The sequence below is a fragment of the Lactuca virosa genome, chromosome 7 (genome assembly GCF_052849685.1).
Source record: "Lactuca virosa cultivar CGN04683 chromosome 7, Lactuca_virosa_CGN04683_v6, whole genome shotgun sequence".
NCBI lineage: Eukaryota > Viridiplantae > Streptophyta > Magnoliopsida > Asterales > Asteraceae > Lactuca > Lactuca virosa.
In genome coordinates, this window is record NC_136432.1 from 187930875 (window position 1) to 187958303 (window position 27429).

The window sequence follows — 27429 nt, forward strand, 5'->3', positions numbered from 1 at the left end:
TTGAAAATTATATTCCAAGTTCTAGCAGCCACCTCACATCTAATGAACATGTGATCCAATTGCTCCGCTTCCAAATTACAAATGGGGCATAAAGTACTCGGAATATCAATACTCCGCTGGTCAAGGTTTCTTCTGCTTGGTAATCTATCTAATCTAATTTTCCCACTAGAATATTCACTTTCCGAATGACAATATCATTCCATATAGTCAAAATGGACCCACTTGACAATTTTTTCTCAATCCGTCTTCTTCTATCTAGCCTAGTGATGTTTATAGTCCCCCCTTAATCATCAACCTCAATATTATTTCTTAGATAGTCACATGGATATTTGAATCATTCGGAGAATTGTTGATTGTCATTCATTTGTTTTATAAATTTATGTATTTTGTCGGAGATACTTAGAACTCCACTTAAAATCGTGTCGAGAGACTAAACTCCCTTCACAACCTCCACTTAATGTTAACAATTTTATTTATAGATTATGTGAAAACAAGTTAGACACTACAGGAAATACATAATATTGTTCTTCATCTATTATACACATCAGATCATATCGGCCTAACAAAAAAGAAACTTTAACCTAACCAATTTAAGACTAAACAATCCAACTCCGGTCTAAACCAACGGTCTCGGGTCAATCCCCATTATATTTTATTCTAATATTAAACATTTTTCAAAAGCTGATATGTTGCAAATACAAGTTCTTTGTATATCGTTATCATAATTTGTTTATGCCATGTGTCAAAAAAGGAACCATAATCTTCAATAAATCTATCAAATTTGTGATGAAATAGCATGAATAACAAAGATATATTATATTTGTTTCTTGTACCAGTATCCACGTTTTTTGTTTTATTTAAAATGATTCAATAATGTCAAAAGTTTACTTATCATGATATGCGGAATGTGAAAAACAACAAATGCTAATTACTTTGTTCCTGAACTCTGGAATATATCCATCAAGACAGTTTGGCCGAGTGGTCTAAGGCGCCAGATTTAGGCTCTGGTCCGAAAGGGCGTGGGTTCAAATCCCACAGCTGTCATATTTATGTTAATATTTTTTTTCAAGAATTAAAATAATAAAATCGATTTAAAAATCTGAACACCACCGATTTCAATCAAGAAAGGGATCAGACGCAATCATTATTTGATTTCTTTTGCATTTTTGGCCATATCGCCGCCCTCCACCGCCGTATACAAAACCGCGTTCTTCTTTTGCCGATATATAGATTCCGAAGACCTCCATCTTTTCTGCCGCTGTTTGCACAAATCGCCATCCCCAAACCCCTAATTTACAGAAATATATTTGCCCTAATTTCACAAACTCTTCAAACCCTAAATCATGTTGCTATCACCAGGCCACTCCCCCCGTCGGCTCTCTTCTCCGTCACCTTCGGTCTCTGAAACACCGATTCATCAAAGCGTTGGATCCTCCAATTCGTTACTCACCACAACCCCCAAAAACCCTAGAAAACGCGCTTCTTCCACCGTCCTCGACGAGGACACCTACGTTGCTACGATCGAGAAGATCATCGAGCGGGACTTCTTCCCTGATATACCTAAGCTCCGAGACCGACTTGATTGGCTGGAAGCTACTCGTACCGGTGATCCTATGCAAATCCGTGATGCGCAGTTGAAGATTATCGAGAGACGCTCTGGGAAAGCTTCGGTTACGGATACAGAAGGTAAAATTCGGACACCTGGTTCAACTTTTTTTAGAAATACCACTCCGTTGGAGTTCGATAGGACTCCTGGTACCGATAGTTTTGTGAAGGATGAGCTCTTGAATGCCGGTAGGGAACTTGTTAAGGAAGATGGGTCTGTAGACGCTGATTCTTTAACACTTGATGAGTTTTTTAGAAAGTATACAAGTGAAGACAACGATAGTTTTTCCAAACTCATCGAGAAGGTTAACAGAAAGAAACGAGAAAGGTATGCGTTTCTACTGGAAGGTGAGAATCGAGAGACAGCATTAATCGAGGATGCCAAAAAGGATAGGATCACAGATGGATACGGGACATCCGATCAGCCAGTAGCAACATTAGAAGGTTGGAAATACACTGCAAAGAATCTATTAATGTATCATCCAGCCGATAGAGGTGAAGCCCCATTAACTCAAGACGAATTGGCTGAAAGATTGAAAGGGATGACAAAGGAAATCAGCAAACCCAACACACGTTTCCATGGAAAGATGATGGATTCAAAGCCTAAAGAAGACGACCCCATATCTGTTCTTTACAACCCTGTAGCAGGTGGGACACCAGTTCAATGGTCCATGTCAGATAGAGATGGAGACAAGTTCAAAAGATACGATTTAGAAGATTTAAGAAAAACCCCAAATCCATTCTACGTTGAATCCAACAAGAAATCAGACAACGGGTATACCTTTGTTAGAACTCCATCTCCTGCACCAGGTGTAGATGAATCCCCTTTCATTACATGGGGAGAAATTGAAGGAACACCTTTAAGATTAGAACCAGAAGATACTCCAATTGACATTGGTGGTAGTGGTAATGGACCTCAATTCAAGATCCCACTTCCACCTTCAAGAGACTTAAAAGCTCATTCTTTATCAAGAGAAGCTGCCCGAAAACTTAGGGACAGGTCTAAGATGTTTAAGAAACCACCATTGCATAGAGGAGGCAGTGCTAGTCCAGGTGCCCGAACTCTTTCCCCTGCTGCCCAAAAATTTGTGAGAAATGCAATTGCTAAATCTTCAAATTCAAATGTTGATGAATCACTTCGTGCAAGTTATCGTGGATCAAGCCCTGGTTTGTCTACACCAAAAGCTGGAAGAAGTGTGTCCAGGTTAGGAAGAGATGGTAGCATGAGTTCAAGATCACCATCTGTTGGGGAAGGCTCCAATCCTCCTTGGTAATATGTATCTTTGACTTTTTGTTTTGACCAATGATTTGAGATTTTTGTTGAATGATATACAACTTTTAGTCTCATGTGATTCTCTCTAAGTTTGCATAAGTTTGATATATGATCACTCTCTCTTATGTTCTTAAAGGTTGTGTATTTGAATATGCTTTTTCTAATTTGGTTGCTATGTGGGTTTACTCGAGAATGTATTAAATTGTTCTTTGAGCTTGTTGATTTCGGGAAGATCAGATTGAAACATTAAAATTCCCTTTCAATCTTTTCTTGAGCATGATTTGTGTTTAATGAAGAAATCTTGATGTTATATTTTGGTATGTACTAAAGTCATTGAAGAGCGAATGGAATGGAGTATTACTACGGAATGTGAAAAATCATGTTTGGTTGCCATAAAAGAATGGAATTGACCATTACTTATGGAATGTAATTCCTTTTCATGGGTTGATTTTCAGTCCACCGAGGGAGGAGTGCCTTTTTTTTTCATAGATTCGCGGAATGGAATGATATATAACTAGAGAAAATTACAAAATGGTCCTTGTGGTATGGCATAATAGGCACCTATAGTCCAACTTCAATAAAATGGACAAACTTGGGAAGGAATAATTGGTTGGGTTGACGGGAGAGATATAATGGCGGTATAGTGGCGTTGGCAGCAACCAAAGGTCGGAATTGGAGATGGAGAAGAAGTGATGACGATGAAGAAAAAGAGGTAAAAATATGTATTCTCCTGTGAAATTGGGCAAAAAAGATATATAAGGCAAATTGAACGGGCTACATAAAAGGACGAAAATACCCTTACATGCTATGCACGTGATGGACATTACACGGCAAGTGACTGACGCCGGGACCAAGTTTGTAATATCCAAGGACCAAGTTTGTCTATTTATTGAAGTTAGACTATAGATGCCTATTATGCCATATCATAGAGACCATTTTTGTAATTTTCTCATATAACTATAAGTTACTTTTATTCATATGATTTTTAATAGTAATTAACCTTTTTAAAATGAAATATGATTTTTTATAATTATATTTTAATATGTTATGGTATCTAGTTCTTTTTATTTTGTAGTTTATTTTAGGTCTAGATATATTTTTAAATATTTGCAAAATATATAATACTTATTCCGAATGAAATGAAGTATGTTTATATACAAGTTATATTATTAAAATTTATTTTCTAAGATAACATTCATTTCATTATTTATTGGTTTTATTTTATTTAGTTTTTTATTTATTAATAAGAAACATGTCCCAAGAACTTCCTATTTATTTGGGCATGAAACAAGAATTGGATATGCAATGCTCTTTACTCTTTATTGTGACAATCACAATGCAAGCAAGACAAAACACATTCATATTAATATATCATTTATTTTTATCATGGAATTAGCAAGTAATAATACATTGTTATTAGGAGAGATCCTTTATACCAAGAATTATACATATATGTTCACTAAGGCGTTAACAAAAGAGAAGTTGGGATCACAATTTCTATGCTTATACAGTAGTCTACGTAGTGCATTTCTACAAGAAACGTTCACCAAAAAAGGTTCACATCATCACATGACTCCACATGGGTTCATTCAAATGAGCAAAAAAAAGGTTTCTTAATTTTCATATTCACAGTTTGCTTCAAGATATGATGGAAATGTGTTTTAAGATTACATTTCTTTCTTTCTTGCTTTTACTTAAAGACGAATCCTATGCACCTTTCTTTTTTCTTTCTATTTGTTTATTGTATTTCTTGTAATGATCACATGCCTACATATAGATTAAATTTAAAACCCAAATGGACTTCGTAACCACTTGTGTGATAATAGAGGTCTCTGATATGTATCACATTTTCTAGTTGCGAAGACTTTCACAAAGGAAGTAGCCATGATCGTTTTTTTATTATTTTTTTATTATTTTTTTTTTGGGGGGGGGGGGGGGGGGGGGGGGGGGAATTTGTGTTAGAGTTTAGTGATAATTATAATTTGGATGGTTAACCCTTTTTATAGCCTGTTATTTTTTCCATATCCACTAACTTTATTTAAGAAAACCCTATCTCTAAATATCATCTTCAATGCACAAGTTTTATTTATTTTTTTAATAATTATATATGTAGACCCACCTATTTTATATAGCCTCTAATCTAAGTTATCTTTTTTAAACGCAAGTTATATTTGATGTTGATCAAATATGTAGTTCTCAGAAAACAATAAAAAATATTCAATTTTATATTATATATTTAACAAAATGGATTAATTAGTCAAATATAATAAAATATTAAATTTCAAAATACGATGAAGGGGCCAAATGAAAATGATATTGAGATGGGGATAACACAATATAAGATTTAGAGGTTGAGGATAAAAGAAAACTCTTCACAATGTTGGTATTAACCTCAACAAAGATTAATTGAAATAGAAATAAACTATAATATAATCTTTCATTGTAGAATGTAGATGTTTTAAGGCTCATTTGTTTTGGATTATCTGAGAGACCAAGCAACATATAATCATGGATTTATGTTAAATAAAAAATTTAATTTTCAATTTATTATAGGGCCAATGGCCTAGCGGTATGGAGTGACCATCTCATATGAGAGGTCAGGGGTTCAAGTCTCGGTGGAGACATAGGTGGTTAATATATATATATATATATATATATATATATATATATATATATATATATATATATATATATATATATATATATATATATATATATATACACACGTAAAGCATCAACAATGGTTACAACATCATGATGGTCTTTTAAAAATTTTCTTTTTTATACAGTTTCATATTTAAGGTATACATAACAAAGTTGCCAAAAAATATAAGTATTTTCAATGTTTTAAAAACCATTTTTTTAGTTGAACCGGTATGATGACCGGTTTCCGGTTCGACCGCTGGGTCAACCGGTTTCTATAATTTTCATCTTTTTTTCTATTTTTCTACACATACATACATATATAAATCAAGAATTTGACGTTTACAAGTTCAAACATTAAAAATATATACATAAAAATAAGTTATAGATCAATCCAAATACATTAAAATAACACATAACCATAAGTTTTATTGTTTTACATTAATTCATATACGTCAAAAAGAAAATAAAATATAATACCGAAACAAAATATAGTTTTAGATGAATACAAAAACATAAAAAAAAACTTTATAATGTTTACCATATTTTTTATTTAGAGAAAACTAAATAGATTTGAAAAAAATCACCAAAGTTTATTATGGAAATGGTTCTTTTCCATGTGTTTTTATTCGTTTTAACCGGTTCAACCAGTTTATTTTGACCGGTTCAACCAGATTTTTCTAAAAACCGGTCGGTTCAATCCGGTTTAGAGATCAACATAAAACGGGTGATAGTTGAACCGCTCCCTCTCGACGTTCCCGGTCTAACCGGTTCGACCGGCCGGTTCAAACCGGTTTTTAAAACATTGAGTATTTTTAATTTGAGAATAATACTCAACTTAAATTTCAATTTGTTATGTCCGTGAATCAATAATACTTATTAGTAAACACTCACAAATGCTTTTTAATTGATAATAGATGGTTAGTTTTATGGTTTTTAATGATTGCATTTTATGAAACTTAACTAAAAACAGTTCCATTAAAATCAGTTTCGGTTCCAGTTCCAATTTCAAAGTTTCAAAAACCGATAGTTCCAGTTTCAAACAATTAAGACAGATATATGTCTATGTTCACCTCCATCACAAACCATTTTACATAAGTTTGTATTAAATATCTTCTAACTCCAAATCTTTTTTTGATACCTGTGTAAATATCAATTAACTCAAGATTGTCACATTTTGCATATGAGGGGGAGGTGTCGTTTTTAGTGTGATTCGTTGATATTTTGATTCAATGTATTGTTGGGAGCACTTTTTTAGCCAACAACAAAACCATGGAAGTTATTATTAGTGTGTTCAAGTGGGATGGTGTGCACGGGTGTCACATGAATTTTGCTTTGCTTTTTTCATTGAACTCTTATATCGACACCTAAAGAAATGATTATTTGGAATTTTGTGATTTCAATGTAACAGAAGTATGGAATTTAAACATAAGTAAGTGTAATTTTATTATTAATATTTAATACAAAACAAAACCCCTTTTTTATTATATTGATAGTAAAAGATAATAATATTTAATTTCATTCTAGTTTACCGTTTTCTAAAAATCAAAATAAATTTCTATTTTCAAACATCATTATATTTTGACTCACCATATTGTTTTAGAAAAACGTTCAAAGCTTATCTTTAGATTTTATTCCAAAACGACGTCATATTATTAAAAAAATACTACACTACGTCAATGCACATAATCTTCTCGTGCACCTCTGTAGTTCTCCTCATTAAGCAATCCCATATATAGCCATGGCCGGTTAACCATTCATCCTTCTCTCATGCTCGCGTAATCTCTGGAACACTTAAAGAAATCGAAGATCTTGAAGAACTTCTAGTTGATTCTGCATTCGTCGAGGTAATTAACTATCAGTTTTACGAATTAATTTTTCAGTTGTTTCTTCTTCCTCTTCTTGTGATCATTATTTGCTTTTCTCCTACGACTACTCTCAAAGCCCTAAAGCTTGATGTGATGTAATTATATCACTGAATACATTCAATTAGGTCTTAGAATTTCGATGTTTCGATTGAATTTTGTACTCATTCACTTTGATTGAGTGCTAACAATGGATTTGTGTAAACGGTGATCATACTCGAGGACTCTTTGAGTAACGATCAATCGATAATTCATGTCAAATGTTCGAGTAAGGTGTTGATTACTTCGTTGGTGAAGAGGTTCAACTATTGTTCATGTTGAATTCATGAATACACTAACTGTAGATGATTCGTGTTTGTATAGGATCATTACTAATTTTGCTTAATTCACAATGCTAGAGTCGATAACTGATAGATGATACGACTTACGAGACTCAATTACGCCTGTTCAATCTCTTTAACCAGCTTTGGAAAAAACCACGGTGTTTGAACTTTTAGCTAAATATGGCGGATTCTGTTTGAAATCACAGGTTCAGAGAAAAAAAATTCCGAACAATGCCAACTGCAGATCCTGAGACATCTGATCAAGACAGAGAACTGTTCGTTGAGGTTGATCCATCAGGAAGATTTGGGAGATACAGTGATCTGTTAGGCGCTGGTGCAGTGAAGAAGGTGTACAGGGGATTTGATCAAGAAGAAGGAAGGGATGTGGCATGGAACCAAGTAAAACTAAGAAGCTTCGGTGGAGATCCATCTGTTCTCAAGAGACTCTTTTCAGAAATCAAACTGTTACAGACATTAGAGAATGAAAACATCATTGTTCTTTACAGTTTCTGGAGGGATACTAAAAACAGCACCTTGAACTTCATCACAGAGGCATGTGCTTCAGGTAATTTAAGGGATTACAGGAAGAAACACAGACGGGTTTCATTGAAGGCATTGAAGAATTGGTCAAGACAGATTTTGAGAGGCTTGGAGTATCTTCATAATCATGAGCCATGTATCATTCATAGAGATCTTAATTGCAGTAACATCTTCATCAATGGAAACATTGGAAAGGTAAGTACTTTCTTTTATTTCAAGCTCTATATTTGTTCATGCATTTTTAAATCATTGGAGCTCATTTTAAGTTTGGTATATGAATATATATGATGCATCTAAACTCCATGAACTAGCATTAACCGGAATTAATAATACAAGTCTAACATCAAATGGGTGATCTGTAAATTCTTCTTTAATTAATGACATTATGAAGGATTATAATAATTTAGCACATGACTTGCTTTTTTGGTCAAAAGTTCTTTGTGGGACGGAAAGTGTGTTCATCATTAATTCTGTGTTAAGCATGATCATCATTAGAAATGAAATTAATGGAAATGTGAGACTGAATAACATATGGTATTTGTTAGTGATAGAAAAAAAAAAGCATTAGTTTACTTTTTGCTAAAGTACTTGCTTGTGATATATATTATGAACCTATAGCTATAAATATTCATTTCTCTTTTCTTTTTGGCTTACAGAAGGAAGAAAAAATATTTTCATGATCACTACTATAAAATCAAGCATCAGGGAATGATTAGCGACATTTTTAAAGGATAATTATAAAATTATCGCTTATCTGCTCTACATAGATATATACGTATAAGTATACAAATACATACACATAGTACACACACAAAAATACTAATATATACACACTTTATACATGCATACATGTATATACAAATGTTTACACACATAGTCATGCATATATGTTGGAGTTTTTTTCTCTCCATAATGACTCTTTTGGAGAGTAAACCAAAGACTCCACATATATCCTACATATACAGATACATAGTACATACACATACATGATACATACATATACTTCCTTACATACACATACATATACTTCCGTACATACACATCCAAATACATACATTGATACACATACATATATACAAATATACACATACAGATATACATGCACACGTATACATACATACACACATACAAATACCTATACATATATGTATATACATACACAAAAATACTCATATATACACATACACATACATACATATATTCACATACATACACAAACTTTCAGGTCAAAATCGGTGACCTAGGTTTAGCAGCAGTAGTAGGAAAAAACCACAACGCCCATACACTACTAGGAACACCCGAGTACATGGCTCCTGAGCTTTACGAAGAAGACTACAACGAATTAGTTGACATTTACTCATTTGGCATGTGTCTTCTAGAAATGGCCACAATGGAAATACCTTATAGCGAATGCGACAGTATTGCTAAAATATACCGAAAGGTTACAAGTGGTGTAATGCCTCAAGCATTTAACAAAGTAACCGATCTTGAACTAAAATCATTCATTGAAAGATGCATTGGTCAACCACGGGTCAGACCCTCAGCCTCGGATCTCCTTAAGGATCCGTTTCTTATGGAGGCTAATAGTGAAGAGAGTGATTGTAGTGTTTGATGTGACATAGACTGTCTGTCGGGATACAGTTTTACCTTTTTTTGTTATATATGTTGTTATGTTGTGTATATATTAAGTATAATATTGTGTTCTTTTATTTTTTTTATTTTTTATTTTTTGTATTGGATTCACATCCGATTAGTTGTTTTATGTTCGTGAGAAAGAAGGGTTTAAAATGGTTTGAGGTTGATTCATGAATGTAATGATTTTATTAGAAATTAGGGCTTATAAAGTTGGGGTTTGTACTTGTATTCATTCAAGTTTCAAGTGCTTTTGATTCTTATAAAAGTTTATAGCATATTTTTCTGTGTTTTATTTAAAAAAATGTGTATATAATAAATAGCAAAATAGTCATTTTATATGCATTTAATTTATGAAATTGCATGAGGTGAAATTGTAAAAAGTGGTACCAACACCATGGAGAAAAATGCAAGAAAAACAACTATATAATGGAGGGAAAAAACAGTTATTTACATGAATCTAACGGCTAAAAATAAATGGTGTGAGGTTTAGGGATCAAAAGTGTGATAAAATGGTAATGTGGGGATTAAAATGCAAACAAAAGTGAGTATGAAATGAGGACAAAGTAATTAGCTTACATGCATTATAACGGCTTGGCTGGCGTGAGGATTATAGACAAAAGGCAATGACAAAAGGATTATAGACAAAAGGCAATGACAAAGTGATACACCACATGGATAAAAGTGCAATCAAAATCTAGGTATATAAATGACATTGGACAAAATAGTTATTTTATATATGTATTTAACAACTAGAATCTTACCATTGCAAAATGATAAAAAAAAAAATGCAAGAAATTTAGGATGCAGCTGAGGACAAAATAGTCATTTTACATGCATTTTCTTTCCAAAACTACATGGTGGGACGTGAGGGTAGCGACCAAAAACATGACAAAATGATATGACACATGGATAACATAAGCAACAAAAAATGCATACAAAGAAGAGAAAAAAATAGTCATTTTACATGTATTTAACAACCGAAATTATGTGGTGTAAGAGTCCATGACAAAACACGTGACAAACCAATGCCATAGGGATAAAAAATACAGCAAAAAGGGTGACATAGTTATTTTATATGTACTTAATGATTTGAAAGTACATGGTGCAAGGGTTAGTGACCAAAAGCGTGACAAAATATTACCATGGAAAACATAAAAATAAAAATTGGACTAAACTCATAACAACCATTATACTGTAGGGACTAAAAGTGTAATTTACTCTACAATAAATTAAAATTTCCAAATGATTTGTGGGGATTGAGTAGTGTGGGAGGAAACAATGCAAAGAATAAGGAATTAAAAAGTCAGAGGAGGATTTCAGGAGCCGTGCCGTCCTGGTTGTTAACTTATGCTACAATCCACACAAAAGACTTCATATTCACTTCATCTCCTTTCTTTCACACTTCATTTTAATTTAAAATAATAAATTTCACCAATTAAAATCTCCAAATTTTTAAGGAGTTTTGCATAAAGTTAGATATTAACAAAACTTGTTAGTTGTTACTTATTTTTTTTTTACTTAATATAAGTTTAATATATTAAACATTTAATATAAACAGTTATACGTGAATGTTTCTTTTTTTTTTCTTAATCAGTACACAATGACTTAAACAAACAAACAATAAATAAATAAATAAATAACATTGACTTATATTTCAAGACGTTAACTTTTTACTTATTTGTCTTCTTTTTCCTTCCAACTCATCTCATGTTAATATTGATCATTATTGTTGTTATATTTATAATGAAAGAGAACGGTTTATTCGGTCTACAAAAGAAATGTACCTTTTGTATATAAAATTTTATTGAGACTAATATCATTACTTATTTATCCAATAAATAAGATTTAGGTTGTGTTTGACATGCCGCAACTAGCTTATCAATTTAACAGAGATAACAATTAAATTTTCAGCTAACTAAATATATTTTTAAATAGGAAAAAAAAATAGTCTCTAATATAAAAACAAAAGAAAACAAGTTGGAGGGGTTTGTAGGTGAATTAGGACACAAAAAGTGTATAGATTATCAAAAACGTCACATGTAAGAAGTTTAAAAAGGTTAAGATTAACACCCTTTGATCACATTTTCAACCTTCCCAAAATTCAAGAAACAAACTTCGAAACCTTAAAAAAATCACCATTTCTTCTACTAACACACGTGTGCATTCTACTTTGACCAACACAATCCCACTCATCCAACGGCTGAAATCCATTTTAAAATCATCTGGTTTTCTGGATTAATCTAGAACTAATAACACCGTACCATTTTCATTTTTATAACATCAGAAAATCCGGATCAAGCAATTATAACATTAAAAGACTCAAAAAAGATGGTTAAATTCTGAGTTTGTTTGTAAGCTTTGCATACTCACAAATGAATGCTTCTGGTTCTACTTCTGTTTCTGCTTCCATACTTTCAAGTCCTTTGTCTTCTCCAAATGCCACTGCCCTTCTCAAGATCAAGATCATTTCATGGTAAGTAATCAAATTATATGCCAAAAAATCACAACTTTATCTATTTTCTTCATTGCTTTTGTTGAATTCCAATCATATCCTTTTTGTGTTCGTGAATCAGGAGTCAAGAAACAGGCTTACCCGCTTCAGTTTGTGTCCATGTTGCTAACAGAATCTTCAATCTTCACAAGGTAAGTTGGATAAAAAAGGATCATCATAAATTCGTAATCATAAAAATGACTTTCATATGATATTGTATTTAACAAATTAACCACCTTTTTTAACCTTTACCACAATTTGGCTACCTATTGTGCAACAAGTCAATTGTGAAATTACGAAAGAATTATAAAATTACTTTTTATCGATAAAAGGCTGCAAAAAAAGCTTCAATCTTTTTTGAAAAATATGAACAATTTTGTAATATTATTGCGAAAAAATGATTTATTTTTTTAAGGTTTTAGTGGGTCAATTGTGAGATTGCAAAAATTCACAAAATTACTTGTTACTACAAAATGCTGAGAAAAATAAATTAATTTATTTCTTTTTCTTTGCTAAATGACATGAACAATTTTGCAATATAACTTTTTGTGGTGGGTACCATTTAAAAAAATTATGATTCGACTAATTACGAAATTGGTGGTCCTCTTATGCTCAGTCAAAAAGATAATCAATTTATTAAATGTCACATCATGATTAGATAAAAAAAAATTATCAAAAGTTTTATATTCTAAAATTTTTTTAACAAAATTTCTCATGATCTTTTTTACAGTATCCTTTATTCTCCAAAAGCGGATACTTCAACAGAAAACTAACCGAATCAAACGAAATTAAGTTACCCGATAACTTCCCAGGTGGACCCGAGGCTTTTGAAATGATCTCACTTTTCATCTATGGATCATCCACATTAGTCGACCCTTTTAATGTTGCAGCATTAAGATGTGCATCAGAATATCTAGAAATGACTGAAGAATACACTTCAGGCAACTTATGCGAACGTTTTGATATATATTTAAACCAAGTAGTATTACAAAGTTGGGAAGACACATTAATTGTCCTACAACAATGTCAAAATCTTGTCCCATGGGCTGAAGAGCTTTTGATTGTGAGTAGATGTATTGAATCTTTAGCTTTCATGGCTTGCATGGAGATTCTTGATCCAGAAAGAAGAAGAGATCAACCCGTTGTGACTTTAGAAGCTTTAAGCTTTCAAAAATGGAGTGATGAAATGGTTCAAGAGATCTTGAGCCAAGATGTGTGGATAAAAGACCTTATCGCCCTTCCGTTTGGTTATTTCAAAAGGGTAATCGCGTCTTTAAGAAGACAAGGGATGAAAGAAAAATACGTTACACCGATTGTATTATTCTATGCGAACTCTATACTTTCTGATGAAAATGGAAGGAAAGAAGATATAGCTATGTTGCTAAAAGGGATTCTTGATTTGCTTAATATGGGTGAAAAGGGTAGTAAGGTAATTCCAGTTGGGTTTTATTTCATTTTGCTATCTAAATCGTTAAAACTTGATTTAGACAAGGAGTATACTCTAAAGTTACAAAATCAGATTTCTGGGGTGTTACATATGGCGCAAGTTGAAGATTTTCTTGAAACGGAAAGTGGGACAGGTGGCATTGAGATGGTGATAATAGAGAATATATTTTCGACTTATGCTTTGTTTAACATGTGTGGAAATAATAGTCCTTCACCTTATAATTTTGTTGTTGCGGAATTATGGGACTCATATCTTACTCATGTAGCTAGTGACATGAATATGGAGTTGAAAAGATTTATGGAGCTCATTGAAATTGTACCCGTATCTTGTAGGCAAAACCATGATCATCTTTATAAAGCTTTGGATATTTTTCTACAGGTAACTTTCTTTACTTTCACTTTTGGTATCATAATTTTCTTGAATTTGACCTTAAGGTGTAGCAAATAGTGTGATATACTTATAGAAATGGTCAAGTGTTCAAGTCTTAAAGTGTGGGAGTTTCAATTCCAATGGATTGGGCTCTTTGGTGCTAGTGAATAGTAAAACACCATATATAAAACACCAAATATGTTATCATATTCATTTATACCAAATTTGATGTTAAACTTCATTTTATACAATTTAGTTCATCAACATTGAATTCTATATATTTTTAGTTTATTATAGGTATAATCGATAACATTTTGTTGCGTGTAATAATATATAATAACTTAATTTGATATTAATTTATGATATATATACTAAATTTAGTTTTTATGTTTCAAACATAAAAAGCTAATTAAGATAAATATATTTTATAAAAATAATATAAGTGATAAAATATATCTTAGATATTTCTTTTGGGTGTTAAAATGGTGTAATGGGTTGCAAACATCCTTCTTTACATCAAATATTAGATCATTTTGGTGCAAAAAAAAAATAGTGTAATTGAGTGGAGATGATCTTACCATACTATTTTTATACTTGATTTACATCTTACATGAAAATAAACATTTTCAGAAATAGTTTACTTGATTTTTTTTTTATTATATACAAAAACATACGTATTGATACTTTTTTTTTCTTTTTCTTTTTGCAGATGCATCCCGAATTGTCACAAGATGAAAAGAGTACGGTATGCAGATACCTCAACTGTCAAAAACTATCACAAGAAGTTTGTGTGGAAGCCGTGCAAAACGAATTAATGCCTCTACGGTTAATAGTCCAAGCACTTTTCATTCAACAACTAAACACACACAAAGCCTTAAAAGAATGTTCAGACTCCTTTCGATACACACACAATGGAGACTTTTCAGGAAGTCTCACAAGCTCAAGATACGCACACTCAAAAAGCCAAAATCTTGTAGAGAGTCCATGTGATTTACAAGACACGAGAAACAAACCACTCAGTTTCTTGATACAAAAAGATTTATCATCTCAAAAACCCGAGTTACACAAGACAGAATATGAGTCTACAAGTTTCAGAATTCAATCACTTGAACAACAATTGATGACATTGAAAAGAACCCTTCAATTACAAAACACGTCCAAGAAAGGTGGACAGGTTTCAACAAAAGGCGAGTTAGAGGGAAGAACAATGAATAAAAGGAGAACCCCAATTGGTCAAGTGACTAATTGTATAGGGACAGTGAATTTTGCTTCACAAAGGAAGTATGCTAGTAGGTTGCTTAAAGTGTTTAGAAGATTTAGTTTGTTTGGTAGAACAAAACCCAAGAGAAAACAAAGTGTAACTAGCATTTGACCAAAATCAGTGTAAAAATGTCCCTTTTTAGCAACGCAATTTGCTTCTTTTATCGATATGGCCAATATATTTTTTTTTGGTTTATAGGTAAGTCATAGTATAACTTGTTTATAATTATCTATCGATTATAACAATGTTTAACCAGTCTGATTATGTGGCATACTTTTAATGATGATGCGATAATAGAAATGAAACGAAAAAATAATTTAGAGATTCAACCTTTCATATACAAAGGGCGCTTTTGGCAAAACAAAGTTATTAGTTGGAAACTAGAAGTTAAATCCTTTATTTGTGCATATATATTCGATAAAAGTATATTTAACTTTTGAAAAAGTAAAAATATAAAAATCAAAAAATTAAAAGCACCCAAAAGTTATTTGAAATGACTTTTGAATCGGAACTTTTTATTTAAAATAAAAATTCAATACTCTTCCTATCCAAGGAATTTTTTTTTCAAATTTTTTTCTTAAAAACTAAAACTAAAATCTCTAAAAAGTTGCCCAAAGCGAATACATTACCAATTAGGCTATATGCCTTTTTGCATTTTGTATCGACCTTATTATTCTCCTAAACTTTAAATGTTGTTAAACTGTCTAGTTTTTATTTACTTTTATTTTTTGGCATTGCTATTTTTTCAAACCTATTTAAAAAATGTATTTATACATTTGTCAATGATGTGGCAGGTGTATAGTTCAAATCCTTTGAAAATTGTTCCTTCTCATTTGTATTTGTTGTATGATTGTTTAACATTTATATTATCACATCATCATTTATAAGAAAAAGATGCCACATGAATCCATGATCAAAATAATCAAATGCTATTCTTGATTTTCCTAGATATTGACACAATAAAGAGATCAAACAAGAGCATAATTCTTTTAACTTCTCATATATATACACACACAAGACAACAACAACATAGTTGTAAACACATCAACAACATTCGAAATCAAAAGGTACTAATGTTTAATAACTATAGAAACGTTAAAAAAACAGTATTAGTGTTTGATCACCATTTGTCCATTAACATAATGTTGACGACAAACAGGCATATACATATCTGCCCCACCTATAAGTTCTGTTTTTGTCTCCTTCGTCTTCCTGAAAGTGAAATGAGCTTTTTTCCCGCATACTTCGCATCGAGCTGTTAATTTGGTTATGGTGTCAGCAAGTGGGACAATATCAAGAACTGGACCAAAGTTCCTTCTGTAAATTGAAAGTAATTAGAAAAAGAAATCATGATTGATGACAAATACATGATTAATGAATAATGATTTAGCTATGGAATGTACCTTAAGTAATCACCATCAAGACCTGCAACTATGACAGTTTTTCCATCAGTATCAGCAGCTGTACAACAAAATTCATACAGATCATCAAAGAACTGTGCTTCATCGATTCCAATAACATCCAGCTGCAATACCCACAAAGGATATGAGGATTTAAAATAGAATTTCGCTTAATTGATCTAAAAGATTTTCTGGAAACCCACCTTTTCATAAGCTTCTTCTCCAAATTTTTGTTTGAAAGACAACAGATCAGGAAGTGCCCAACATGGGTATTTCGTCCCATCGTGTGTTACAACTGAATTAATGGCGTATCGGGTATCCTTGCTCGACTTTATCATCGCTATATTCCTGTATATTCATTTAAGTTGCAACAATTGAGTAGATCATCGACATACATGTGTGATCTGACCTAAACGTATCAAATTAAGATGCAGCAATTGAGTAGATCAAAACAAGAACACTTCAATTACCTGCCGTTAGTGCCTTCGGATTTGATCCGGCGAAGAAGAGCCGTGGTTTTACCGGCGAACATAGGCCCGACGATAACGTGAATCTCGCCGGAAGGACGAAGAGGCTGCGCCATTAGATCGCGATCACTGTGATTAACAGTAGGAGCTAGCGACATCTTTTGGGGAACTGTATTGATGTGAAACATGCGGTTTCCTTGATCAGGTATAAATAGACGATGAATTAATGGAGGTCTGGATTTTGATTTTGATTTTGATTTTGAAGTTTGGAGGGAATCAAAAGAGGAGTTCGAAATATTTTGGTTGGGAACAAGATGAATTTATTGGAGGGAAGACTGAAGAGTACGACAGAAGATATTGAAAAAGTGGGAGCGTATTGCTGTTGTTTCTTTTAAGACCCTTATAGTTTTACTTTATGCCATTTTTCCCCTTAGGTTTAGAGGATTCAATACGTTCATATCTAATGAGTTGGGTTGACATAATTTACAAAAAGGAAAAATTACTGAAAAAGGTAAAGAAATTTACAAAATATATAAAAACTATATTATAATCCGCGTTAAACGCGGGAGAACATATAAAAAAAATACATATAAAGTTATAAAAAATGACACAACGAAAAAATTAATATCATAAAACAAAATAAAACATGACTTGACGATTAAAACTATAAATTAAAAAAAAAAAACAAAGTATTTTTACAGAAGATGCTCTGACAAAAGCAAACAACTAATGGAATGCTAGGTTTTAGATAATGGAGAGAAAACGTGAGCTATGGCGGAAAATGGCAATATCATATGCTTTTTATGGTCTATAAATAGAGAGTTATGCTTTCATTTTTATCAGAGCGAAAATACGAAAGTCTTAAGCATTCTGTTTACAAATCTGCAATGAGTGAGTGAAACCCAATATAAGATTTAAAGATTAAAATTGTAAAATCTTTGGGTTTTAGTTTGTTTATAAATAGAGAAGTTTTTCTTTATATATCTTTTTGTGCAATTGCCTGTATTTCGAACATCCAATCGCTTGTTCGTGATAAAGATCTAGTACTAACAATTACCGGCGGTCAGGAGGATGTAGGGATGAATGAATGATCAATAACATGATTGACAAAGAAATCAGAGAGTTGCTAGCAAAAGTGAGGTATGAAAATTATAGTTTATATAAATAACAAAACTATTCCGTTAAAGTTTTTCAATATAAAAATATATAAACTCTATAATAAAAACTACCTTTTATAAAAACATAATTTTTGAACAACTCTGATTGAGTGCTACTTTTGTAAACACTTAAGCGTCCAATAAAACAACGGTCTACTACTTTAATAATGTTTTAGATAGAGGAGAGAAACGTCGGCCATGAAGAAAATGACATTATGAGATCTTCTCTATGATCTATAAATAGAGAGTTATGCGTTCATTTTTATGAGAGCGAAAAATACAAATGCCTTTAAGCATTCTTTTTAAAATTCAGCAATGAGTGAGTGAACCACAATATAGGGTTTATACATTAATATTGTAAAAATAGTTGGGCTTTAATTTGTTTATAAATAAGAGAAGTTTTTCTTGATCTATCTTTTTGTGCAATTGTTTGCATTTCGAAAGTATGGAGTCGTCATAAAGATCTAGTACTAACAATTACTCCCAATCAGGAGGACGTAGGGAAAATGGAAATATCGACACCCGAAGAAATCACAGAGCTTCTAGCATAAGAGAGGTATGAAAAGTTGAAAACTATCTTTTATTTAAATAATAAAACTATCCCGTTCAAGTTTTTCAATTTAAAAGTATATAAACTTTATAATAAAAGCTGTCTTTTAACAAAACCCAATTTCTATGACAAAGTATAATGAGTAATAATAAAACATTAGCTAATCAAGAACCTAATATGTTCATGATTTCTCAAATAAAAGATTGTAGAAGTGCAATTAAAAAATATTGTTAGAACAATGTTCTTTTAGGATCGTTAGATTCTATGCAAGCAAACAGTTAAGAATGTAATCAAGAACACAAGAATAGCTTTGAATATGTCGTATGATTAATACTTCAACACCTCATAAGAGCTCGATTGAGAACTTCAACTGTAGAGGTGTTTAGGGTTACAAAACAATTAACGTAATAATCAACACGGTCTAACGCATACATGCATGCATATTTATAGTATAACCCTACTAGATAATCACGGATGGACAGGCCCAATCCGGATACAAAACAAAAAGCCCAAGACGCAACACAATTAGACTCAACAATCTCTCATTTGCGTCAATGGGACCAAAAGCTCACTTCGGTTGAGCTGCAGAAGTCTTCTTTATTGTTTTGAACACCTTTGGAATAATAGCCAGCAAATGATGACGGAACGTTATGTACCACCGATGTATAATGTTGATGATGTGCTCCAAGCAGTCAGTTGAAAATAAATGTTTATCAACAAGAGCGAACAAAAATTTGTGAGCTTCGCCTTTTGTAAACATCACAGTGAGATGTTTTGAATCTATTTGGCCCATCTTCATCTTATTCACATCTCCTGGTTTCGATGTTGGCTTGATGGTCGGTTTCTTGTTCATTACTTTCGCTATTTCTTGATCCATAGCTGCGACCTCATGGATGTAAGAAGCCAACATCCTCTTCAAGTGTTCCAAAATTGGTTCATATTCCCTCGGATTTGTAAGCAGAATATTGAATAATAAAATCCAATCATGAGGATTTAGATTCAGAAGATCTGCTAGAGATATAATCGACACCGAGTTTGCAGAACCTCGTGTGATTTTGAAATTGACATTTACAAATCTCCCAGCACACGTAGGTTTTAGTACCTTGACAGTGATTATTTTCTGTGCGCTCCATGTCAAGTACTGAGGTTGTCCATACTTCAGATAGAAATCAATAAGCTCTCGGTCAACCTTTAGATGAGGAAAAGGAACCTCAGCAGTCGAATCAAAGCAGTGGAACGTGAATGCCTTTCGTGTGATTGGCATGTCGAACTGCGAGTCCTTAGAATTATCACAGTCAAAAGAAGCAACAGGTTCCAACCAATAAATACTTGGAAACTCTATAACTTGATTGATAAGTGCCTCTTTAGTCCATAAGGGAAACAAGGCCTTCTTGCAGTTCAAGGCTTCTTCTTCTTCCTTGTTTCTCCTTTCCCTCTCCTCTGCGTCCCTTGCAACCTTCAAGGTTTCATCAAGCTCTTTATCTCTCTTCTTTCGCTTAAGAGCCTGAACAATAGTTTCACCGGATTCGTTACTGCTATCATCATCAATCTCCTTTTGCTTTTCTTGTCGACCAGAACCTGAAGCTACATTATCCTTCAGTTCGGTTGTAACTTTGACCTTCGGTTGAGCAGTTTCGGTTTCAGTCTTAACCTTCGGTTGAGCAATCTCTCCGAAACACCCTTCATCTCGTGTAACAATGCAAGGGCGGGAAGAAGTTTTGTTGTAAGATGATTCCGAATGGTTAAAGTGAGGATAGGATCATGAGCACCAAGAATGTTGGTGAGCATATCCTTCACATCCCCTACACAGCTGCGAAAAACAGCTCTTTCGGTCTTTAACAAAGAAATTTCTTTTTCTGCTTGGGCTAGCTGCACTTTCTGTACTTCAACCATGGATGTTTGGCGAGCAAGTTCTTCCTTCAAAGCACTTTCTTTCGCCAAATCAGCGTGAAGAGATTCAAGTCGAGAATTCACTGAACTGATAAGTGAAGAGTTCTCGGCTTGGAATGGACTGCTTACTCTGAAGTGCTTGAAGTGCTTGTGTGGGTTCCCGTGAAATAACGATCAAATGTTTGTAGAGAAACATTGAAAGGCTTATTTTTAAGTCATATGCTTAAGGTAGCTTATCTTCAACCGAACGTCGATGCTTAACATAAGACTGAACATTGGAAGAAGTACTTGTGAGACCGATGTGGTCTGTTGAACAAGTAGGTGGAATATATTTTATATTGACTCAAGAAGATATAGAAATCTCAAAAACAAAAAGAAACTGGGTCTTTATGGGAAGAAAAAGCCTTGGTGTTAGACAAATTCATAAAAGATCACTCAAAAATAAAAATGAGATTTCATTCGGTAACCAGTAACATCTTGAATATGACAATTCACCGTCAATTCGTTGTTGGTATTGGATTGTGGGTTTCACTCAGTACGTGGTATACATATCTAAGATCATAAACACAGATTTTGTGCAACCATAAACCTCAGTGGTAAAAACTGAGAGTCTCAAGGGTTACAGTGATGAGCCGAAAGTTGATGGAGAAGGTAAGGAGGGTGGTTAAGGAACCGAAAGTACCTTCTGCTATAAAGACGTGACTAAGCAGAAAAACTCTTAACTCATATGAGAAGAGTAAGGTACCTCTAGACTGAGTGGATCTGAACAGCCTGATTGGGAAGAAACGATAGGTAGAGATCGAATCATTAAGGCCTTACTCTAAGTCGTAGAGGCTTTGGTCAACATGCAGCAGCATGCTTCTAGGGACCCTTAACTAGTTCTTATGAAAATGATTATACCTATCTTAGCTCCAAATTCTGTTGCACTTATACACGTGTGACCTAATGGAAGGAACAAACAAACAAATACACCACACAAAAAAAAAATTTGAAGTTTTGAAATTTTTTGAAAAACAATAAAAATAGAAAAAGAAAATATTTTTGGATTTTTGAAGTTTTCTGAAAAATAATAAAAAAAAATATTTTTGGATTTTTGAAGTTTTCTGAAAAATAATAAAAAAAGAAAATATTTTTGGATTTTTGAAGTTTTCTGAAAAATAATAAAAACAGAAAAAGAAAATATTTTTGGATTTTTGAATTTTTCTGAAAAATAATAAAAACAGAAAAAGAAAATAATTTTGCATAAAACACTCTTTGAACAAAATGTACAACCGAAACCTTATCTTAAAGGAATGAAGCGAAATAGACCGAGCGGTCGGTTCATTTCGGTTCCTTAAAATTCCAGAGCCGAAATAGACCGAGCGGTCGGTTCATTTCGGTTCTCGAAAATTATGGAGCCGAAATAGACCGAGCAGTCGGTTCATTTCGGTTCCTCAAATTTCTAGAGCCGAAATAGACCGAGCGGTCGGTTCATTTCGGTTCCCGAAAATTATGGAGCCGAAATAGACCGAGCGGTCGCTCCATTTCGCTTGTCTAATTTTTAGGTGTTGAATTAAGGATTCGGTACCGACTCTGCTTCCATCATTCCCAAGCCTTGCAGAATTTTATTGAAACTCGCTTCAGGTAAGGCTTTAGTGAATATGTCAGCCAATTGATCAGAGGATCGAACAAAATGCACTTCCACGTTCCCATCTTCTACGTGATCCTTGATGAAATGATATCTAAGTGCATTGTGCTTAGTCTTTGAGTGTTGTACTGGATTGTGACATATCCTTATTGCACTTTCTGAGTTACAATAGAGAGGAATCTTCTTCATACTTAGCCCGTAATCTCTTAGTTGACTTTGAATCCAAATGACTTGAGAAGTACAAGATGCTGCAGCTATATACTCAGCTTCGGCTGTTGAAAGTGACACGCAGGTTTGCTTCTTGGACTGCCAGCTAACCAGTTTTCTGTCAAGAAATTGGCATCCCCCTGTAGTGCTTTTTCGGTCCAGACCACATCCTCCAAGATCAGCATCAGAAAAGGCTTGAATGAAGAATCCAGATCTAGCAGGATACCAGAGACCGAGAGATGATGTTCGCTTTAGGTAACGAAAAATATTTTTCACCGCCACCATGTGAGGTTCTTTTGGATTAGCTTGAAACCTAGCACAATAACAAACATAAAACATAATGTCCAGTCTACTAGCTGTTAGATACATAAGGGACCCTATCATTTGTCGATATAGTGTTATGTCAACAGCAGGTTTTTCCAGAGAAGGTGTTAACTTAGTGCCAAACGCCATAGGAACCTTCACTTTTGAGTCTCCTGTCATGCCAAATTTTGTTAGCAGGGTCTTTGTGTACGCCTCCTGGTTGATAAAGATACCTTCTGGTCCCTGTCTAATATTCAAACCAAGAAAAAAATTAATCGGACCCATTGCGCTCATTTCAAATTTAGTCTCCATCAACTTCCTGAATTCAGCTGTTAAGCTAGGATTCGTGGAGCCGAAGATGATGTCATCGACATAAATTTGAACTATCATTAGATGTTCGCCTTCTTTCTTTCGGAAGAAGGTTGGGTCAACCGAACCTTGCTTAAATTTCGACATTTTCAGAAAGTGAGTTAAAGTTTCATACCAGGCTCTCGGTGCTTGCTTCAAACCATATACTGCTTTATCCAGCACATAGCAATGATCAGGGAATTTCTCATTCACGAACCCGGGAGGTTGCTCAACATACACTGTTTCTTCTAGTTCCCCATTCAAGAAAGCGCATTTGACATCCATTTGGAAAACTTCAAAGTTTTTATGAGCAGCATATGCCAGGAAGATTCTAACTGACTCCAACCTAGCTACTGGAGCGAAGGTTTCCTCATAATCTATCCCTTCCTCTTGGCAATAACCTTTCACCACCAACCGAGCCTTGTTGCGAATGACATTCCCTTCTTTATCTAATTTATTTCTGAAGACCCATTTTAAGCCTACCACTGAAGCATCCTTTGGTGTAGGAATCAGCCTCCAAACTCGGTTGCGTTCAAACTCATGGAGCTCATCTTGCATTGCTTGAACCCAATCAGAATGATCAAGTGAAGCATTAACTGTTTTCGGCTTGATCTTGGATATGAACGAATTAAACATACAGAATTCAACTTTAGAGAATAATGCAGTTTGTTTCGCTTTCAACTGTGAGCGAGTGAGTACTTTTTCAGATGATTCTCCAATAATTTGAGCTTTGGGATGGTCCTTGGTCCATTTGATTAACGGAGGATAATGTGGGTCATATGCTGGATCCAATTCAGCATTCACTTCCTCTTCATGTTCTGATTGATCACCCTCGCCTTCGTCAGTTGCATTCTCTTTCTCCCCCTCGACTGGCGAAGTGTAACCTGTGGCATCATCAGAATTTGCATCCTATGTGGGAGTAGGATTCTCCCCCTCGATTGGACAATTATTGGGTGGGTTTGGAGCAATATGTTCACCCTCGCTTGGACCTTTAGGAGTTGGGGATAGAATAGGACTCTCCCCCTCGAAATACATTTCGGTTGTCTTTGGTACTGAAGAACTCTCCCCCTTGAATATCGAGCCGTTGATGGGAGAGTCAGTTGAGGATTGAACACCTATAGATTTAGGAGGATCACTTTCCATTTCTTTGGCAGCTTCATCTATGATCTTTTTGAGATTATCAATTTTGTTATCAACTGCTTTCGCCTCTGAGTGTGCCGCTTTCTCTGGTTCATCAAATAACCGAATGTACTCTTCAAACAGGTTGGATATTGGAACCGAGACCTGTCCAGATTCAGGAAATATTTCACTTAAGTCATTTGCACTCCTTTGCACTTTCTTCATATAATTATCGTCAAAGGTGACGTAATATGTTTCTTTAATTCGTTTGGAGCGTTTGTTCAACACTCTGTAGGCTTTAGAAGAGAGTGAATATCCTAGAAAAATTCCTTCATCTGCTTTGACGTCAAACTTGTTTCGGTTCTCCTTTGAATTGAAGATGAAGCACCTTGAACCGAACACATGAAAAAATTTGACGTTGGGCTTTCGATTGTTTATGATCTCGTATGGAGTGATTGAGAATCTCTTGTTGAGCAAGGATCGGTTCTGAGTGTAGCACGCGGCTGCAACTGCATCAGCCCAGAAGTATAACGGAAGAGAAGCGAAACTGAGCATGGTTCTGGCTGTTTCACACAAAGAACGGTTTCGTCTTTCAACAATCCCATTCTGTTGTGGTGTATAAGGGGCCGAAAAATTGTGGGTTACCCCCTTTTCAGCCAGAAAGTCCTCAAAATCGTTATTCTTGAATTCCAGACCGTTGTCACTTCTGATATTCCTCACCGTCTTTCTCAGCTGCACTTCCACTTGCTTGATAAATGTCTTCAACTTGGGAGTTGCATCTGATTTCTGTTTAAGAAAGAAAACCCAGGTGAAGCGTGAAAAATCATCTACAATCACAAGGATGTACTTACTACAACTGATGCTCTCGATAACCGAAGGTCCACATAAGTCAATGTGCAATAGTTCAAGAACCACTTTAGGATCGTTAGATTCTATGCAAGCAAACAGTTAAGAATGTAATCAAGAACACAAGAATAGCATTTAATATGTCGTATGATTAATACTTCAACACCTCAGAAGAGCTCGATTAAGAACTTCAACTGTAGAGGTGTTTAGGGTTACAAAACAATGAACGTAATAATCAACACGGTCTAACGCATACATGCATGCATATTTATAGTATAACCCTACTAGATAACCACGGATGGACAGGCCCAATCAGGATACAAAACAAAAAGCCCAAGACGCAACACAATTAGACTCAACAATCTTTGTATTAATTCGTATAGGGTGGCTCTTTCTGCTTTGTTTGCCCATCTCACATGCAGCACACAGATGTTCCTTGTCAAACTTGAGAAGAGGGAGGCCTCGAACGTGATCACCAAGCACCAACTTATTAATGTCTTTGAAGTTCAGGTGCGATAGTCGTCGATGCCACAACCAGCTTTCATCAGTGTTCGCCTTTGACAGCAGACATATTGCTGGTTTTCCTCGTATTGGGTTGAGATTTAAAGGATACATTTCTCCTTTGCGTTCAGACTTTAGCAGAACCTTTTTCGATTGCTTTTCTATTATTTCAGAGCCCTCATCATCAAATGATACTTTCAGACCTGTTCCCACAACTAATTGTGACACGCTGATGAGGTTATGCTGCAATCCTTCCACATACACCACTTTTCGAATCGAGAAATCTCCATTGGTAATCATACCATATCCCTTGATTGTTCCATAGGAGTTATTTCCATACTTTACACACCCACCATCTTTTAGGGACCGAAACTCCCTCAGTTCTTCCTTCCTTCCTGTCATGTGACGCGAGCAGCCACTGTCTATATACCATTCATCATCGAACTGCTCGTCACTGATTACCTGCAAATTTAAGCAGATTTAGGAACCCAAAGTTTCTTGGGTCCTGGTGAGTTTTTCATAGAAAAAGGAAGTACATAAGAAATATCAACTAAATATGTTCTTTTTACTAGAGTCGTTTGATCTTTTCTTTTAATGGTATACACCCTGATTTTTGTTTTATCTTGTTTAATTTTTGGTGCATTAGTTGGTGTGTTGTTAGCTGGTTTAGGACTTTTCTTTTGAATCCTAGGTTTAGCTGACTTTTTCTTATTATTGAACTCAGAATCAAGCTTTCACTTGTCTTTGATATCCTTCATTGAAGTTAATTTTCTTTGGGAGTTAGAAGGACCGAAACTAGACTTAGGACCGAGACTCGACTTTCGGTTCTGAGTGCTGTTGTTGGGACCGAAAGTAGGCTTCTGGTTGTTAGCCTTGGCGGTTGGACCGAAACTTGTCTTTCGGTTCTGTGAGTCCATGTGGGGACCGAAACTTGTCTTTCGGTTCGATACGCTAGTTTGGGAACCGAAAGTTGACTTTCGGTTCTGAGATTTGGAATAGTAGGAATTTGGGCTGAAGTTTTCTTTTCCTTTTAGTTTTTCCTTTCCTCTATCCGTTGATTCTTTCTTAGGAGATATGTAGTTGGGATTTTGGGATTCCCAGTGACGTTTTCGCTCATTCAGATTCCTTGCGTATCTTTGATTTCTTAAGCGTTCTGTTCAGCTAACTCCTTCTGTGATTTGTGGATATTGAAGCTAGCCTTTGGCTTCTCCTTTTTACTTTCGGTTGTATTTGTTGGAACAGTTGGTTCTGTCATCGGTTCTTCAGGGATTTCTTTAGTTCCACTTGTGCTTGGTTTGTCGAAACTTGAGGGTTTGTTGATGGGTTCAGCAACATATCTTCCTTTAACCCTCCATGAAGTTTGCTCAGATAAGCCCACAGTTTCGTCTGCGTTGTCAATAGGGGCAGACCAGAAGTAATCGTCACATCCTTCAGCATTGTCTTTGTCGACCAAGATCTTTAATTTTGCTGTTTGTTTAGCAGTGACCCCTGTAACTGCATATACCTGATTCGGCACAGTTTGAACCTTTTGATAGACCATGGCTTTTTCCTTGAGTTTCTGT

The 27429-nt window shown here is 34.3% G+C and overlaps 4 protein-coding genes and 1 non-coding gene across 5 annotated transcripts; 4 read left to right on the top strand and 1 right to left on the bottom strand.

Annotated features, from left to right (window-relative positions):
- The first annotated feature begins 964 nt into the window (after positions 1-964).
- On the top strand, positions 965-1044 carry TRNAL-UAG (transfer RNA leucine (anticodon UAG)). The gene has a single exon. It is a non-coding gene; the product is annotated as a tRNA-Leu (tRNA).
- A 63-nt stretch (positions 1045-1107) lies between these two features.
- Positions 1108-3013, top strand: LOC145124628 (DGCR14-like protein). Its single transcript, XM_079060037.1, has one exon. It carries the CDS (start codon positions 1344-1346, stop codon positions 2877-2879), a length of 1536 nt encoding a protein of 511 aa, XP_078916163.1. The 5' UTR covers positions 1108-1343; the 3' UTR covers positions 2880-3013.
- Positions 3014-7234: 4221 nt separating this feature from the next.
- LOC145125149 (putative serine/threonine-protein kinase WNK11) lies at positions 7235-10149 on the top strand. The gene is made up of 3 exons (XM_079060638.1): positions 7235-7368; positions 7916-8444; positions 9475-10149. The coding sequence occupies exons 2-3, from the start codon at positions 7941-7943 to the stop codon at positions 9859-9861; spliced, it is 891 nt and encodes a 296-aa protein (XP_078916764.1). The 5' UTR covers positions 7235-7368; positions 7916-7940; the 3' UTR covers positions 9862-10149.
- Positions 10150-12232: 2083 nt separating this feature from the next.
- On the top strand, positions 12233-15647 carry LOC145125558 (Phototropic-responsive NPH3 family protein). The gene is made up of 4 exons (XM_079061004.1): positions 12233-12357; positions 12458-12527; positions 13106-14200; positions 14901-15647. Exons 1-4 carry the CDS (start codon positions 12257-12259, stop codon positions 15561-15563), a joined length of 1929 nt encoding a protein of 642 aa, XP_078917130.1. The 5' UTR covers positions 12233-12256; the 3' UTR covers positions 15564-15647.
- Positions 15648-16427: 780 nt separating this feature from the next.
- Positions 16428-17611, bottom strand: TK1A (Thymidine kinase). Its single transcript, XM_079058867.1, has 4 exons — positions 17323-17611; positions 17056-17200; positions 16856-16977; positions 16428-16769 (listed from the first exon to the last, which is right to left on the bottom strand). Exons 1-4 carry the CDS (start codon positions 17505-17507, stop codon positions 16562-16564), a joined length of 660 nt encoding a protein of 219 aa, XP_078914993.1. The 5' UTR covers positions 17508-17611; the 3' UTR covers positions 16428-16561.
- Between the last annotated feature and the right edge of the window lie 9818 nt (positions 17612-27429).

Excerpts from the sequence above, each read along its gene's own strand:
- LOC145125558 (XM_079061004.1), top strand. The coding sequence starts at position 12,257 with ATGAATGCTTCTGGTTCTACTTCTGTTTCTGCTTCCATACTTTCAAGT. Across the intron at positions 12,358-12,457 it reads AAGATCAAGATCATTTCATG|GAGTCAAGAAACAGGCTTAC; the intron begins GTAAGTAATCAA and ends TTCGTGAATCAG. Across the intron at positions 14,201-14,900 it reads CTTTGGATATTTTTCTACAG|ATGCATCCCGAATTGTCACA; the intron begins GTAACTTTCTTT and ends TTCTTTTTGCAG.
- LOC145124628 (XM_079060037.1), top strand. The coding sequence starts at position 1,344 with ATGTTGCTATCACCAGGCCACTCCCCCCGTCGGCTCTCTTCTCCGTCA.
- LOC145125149 (XM_079060638.1), top strand. The coding sequence starts at position 7,941 with ATGCCAACTGCAGATCCTGAGACATCTGATCAAGACAGAGAACTGTTC. Across the intron at positions 8,445-9,474 it reads TCAATGGAAACATTGGAAAG|GTCAAAATCGGTGACCTAGG; the intron begins GTAAGTACTTTC and ends ACAAACTTTCAG.
- TK1A (XM_079058867.1), bottom strand. The coding sequence starts at position 17,507 with ATGTTTCACATCAATACAGTTCCCCAAAAGATGTCGCTAGCTCCTACT. Across the intron at positions 16,978-17,055 it reads GAGAAGAAGCTTATGAAAAG|CTGGATGTTATTGGAATCGA; the intron begins GTGGGTTTCCAG and ends TGGGTATTGCAG. Across the intron at positions 16,770-16,855 it reads CTTGATGGTGATTACTTAAG|AAGGAACTTTGGTCCAGTTC; the intron begins GTACATTCCATA and ends TTCAATTTACAG.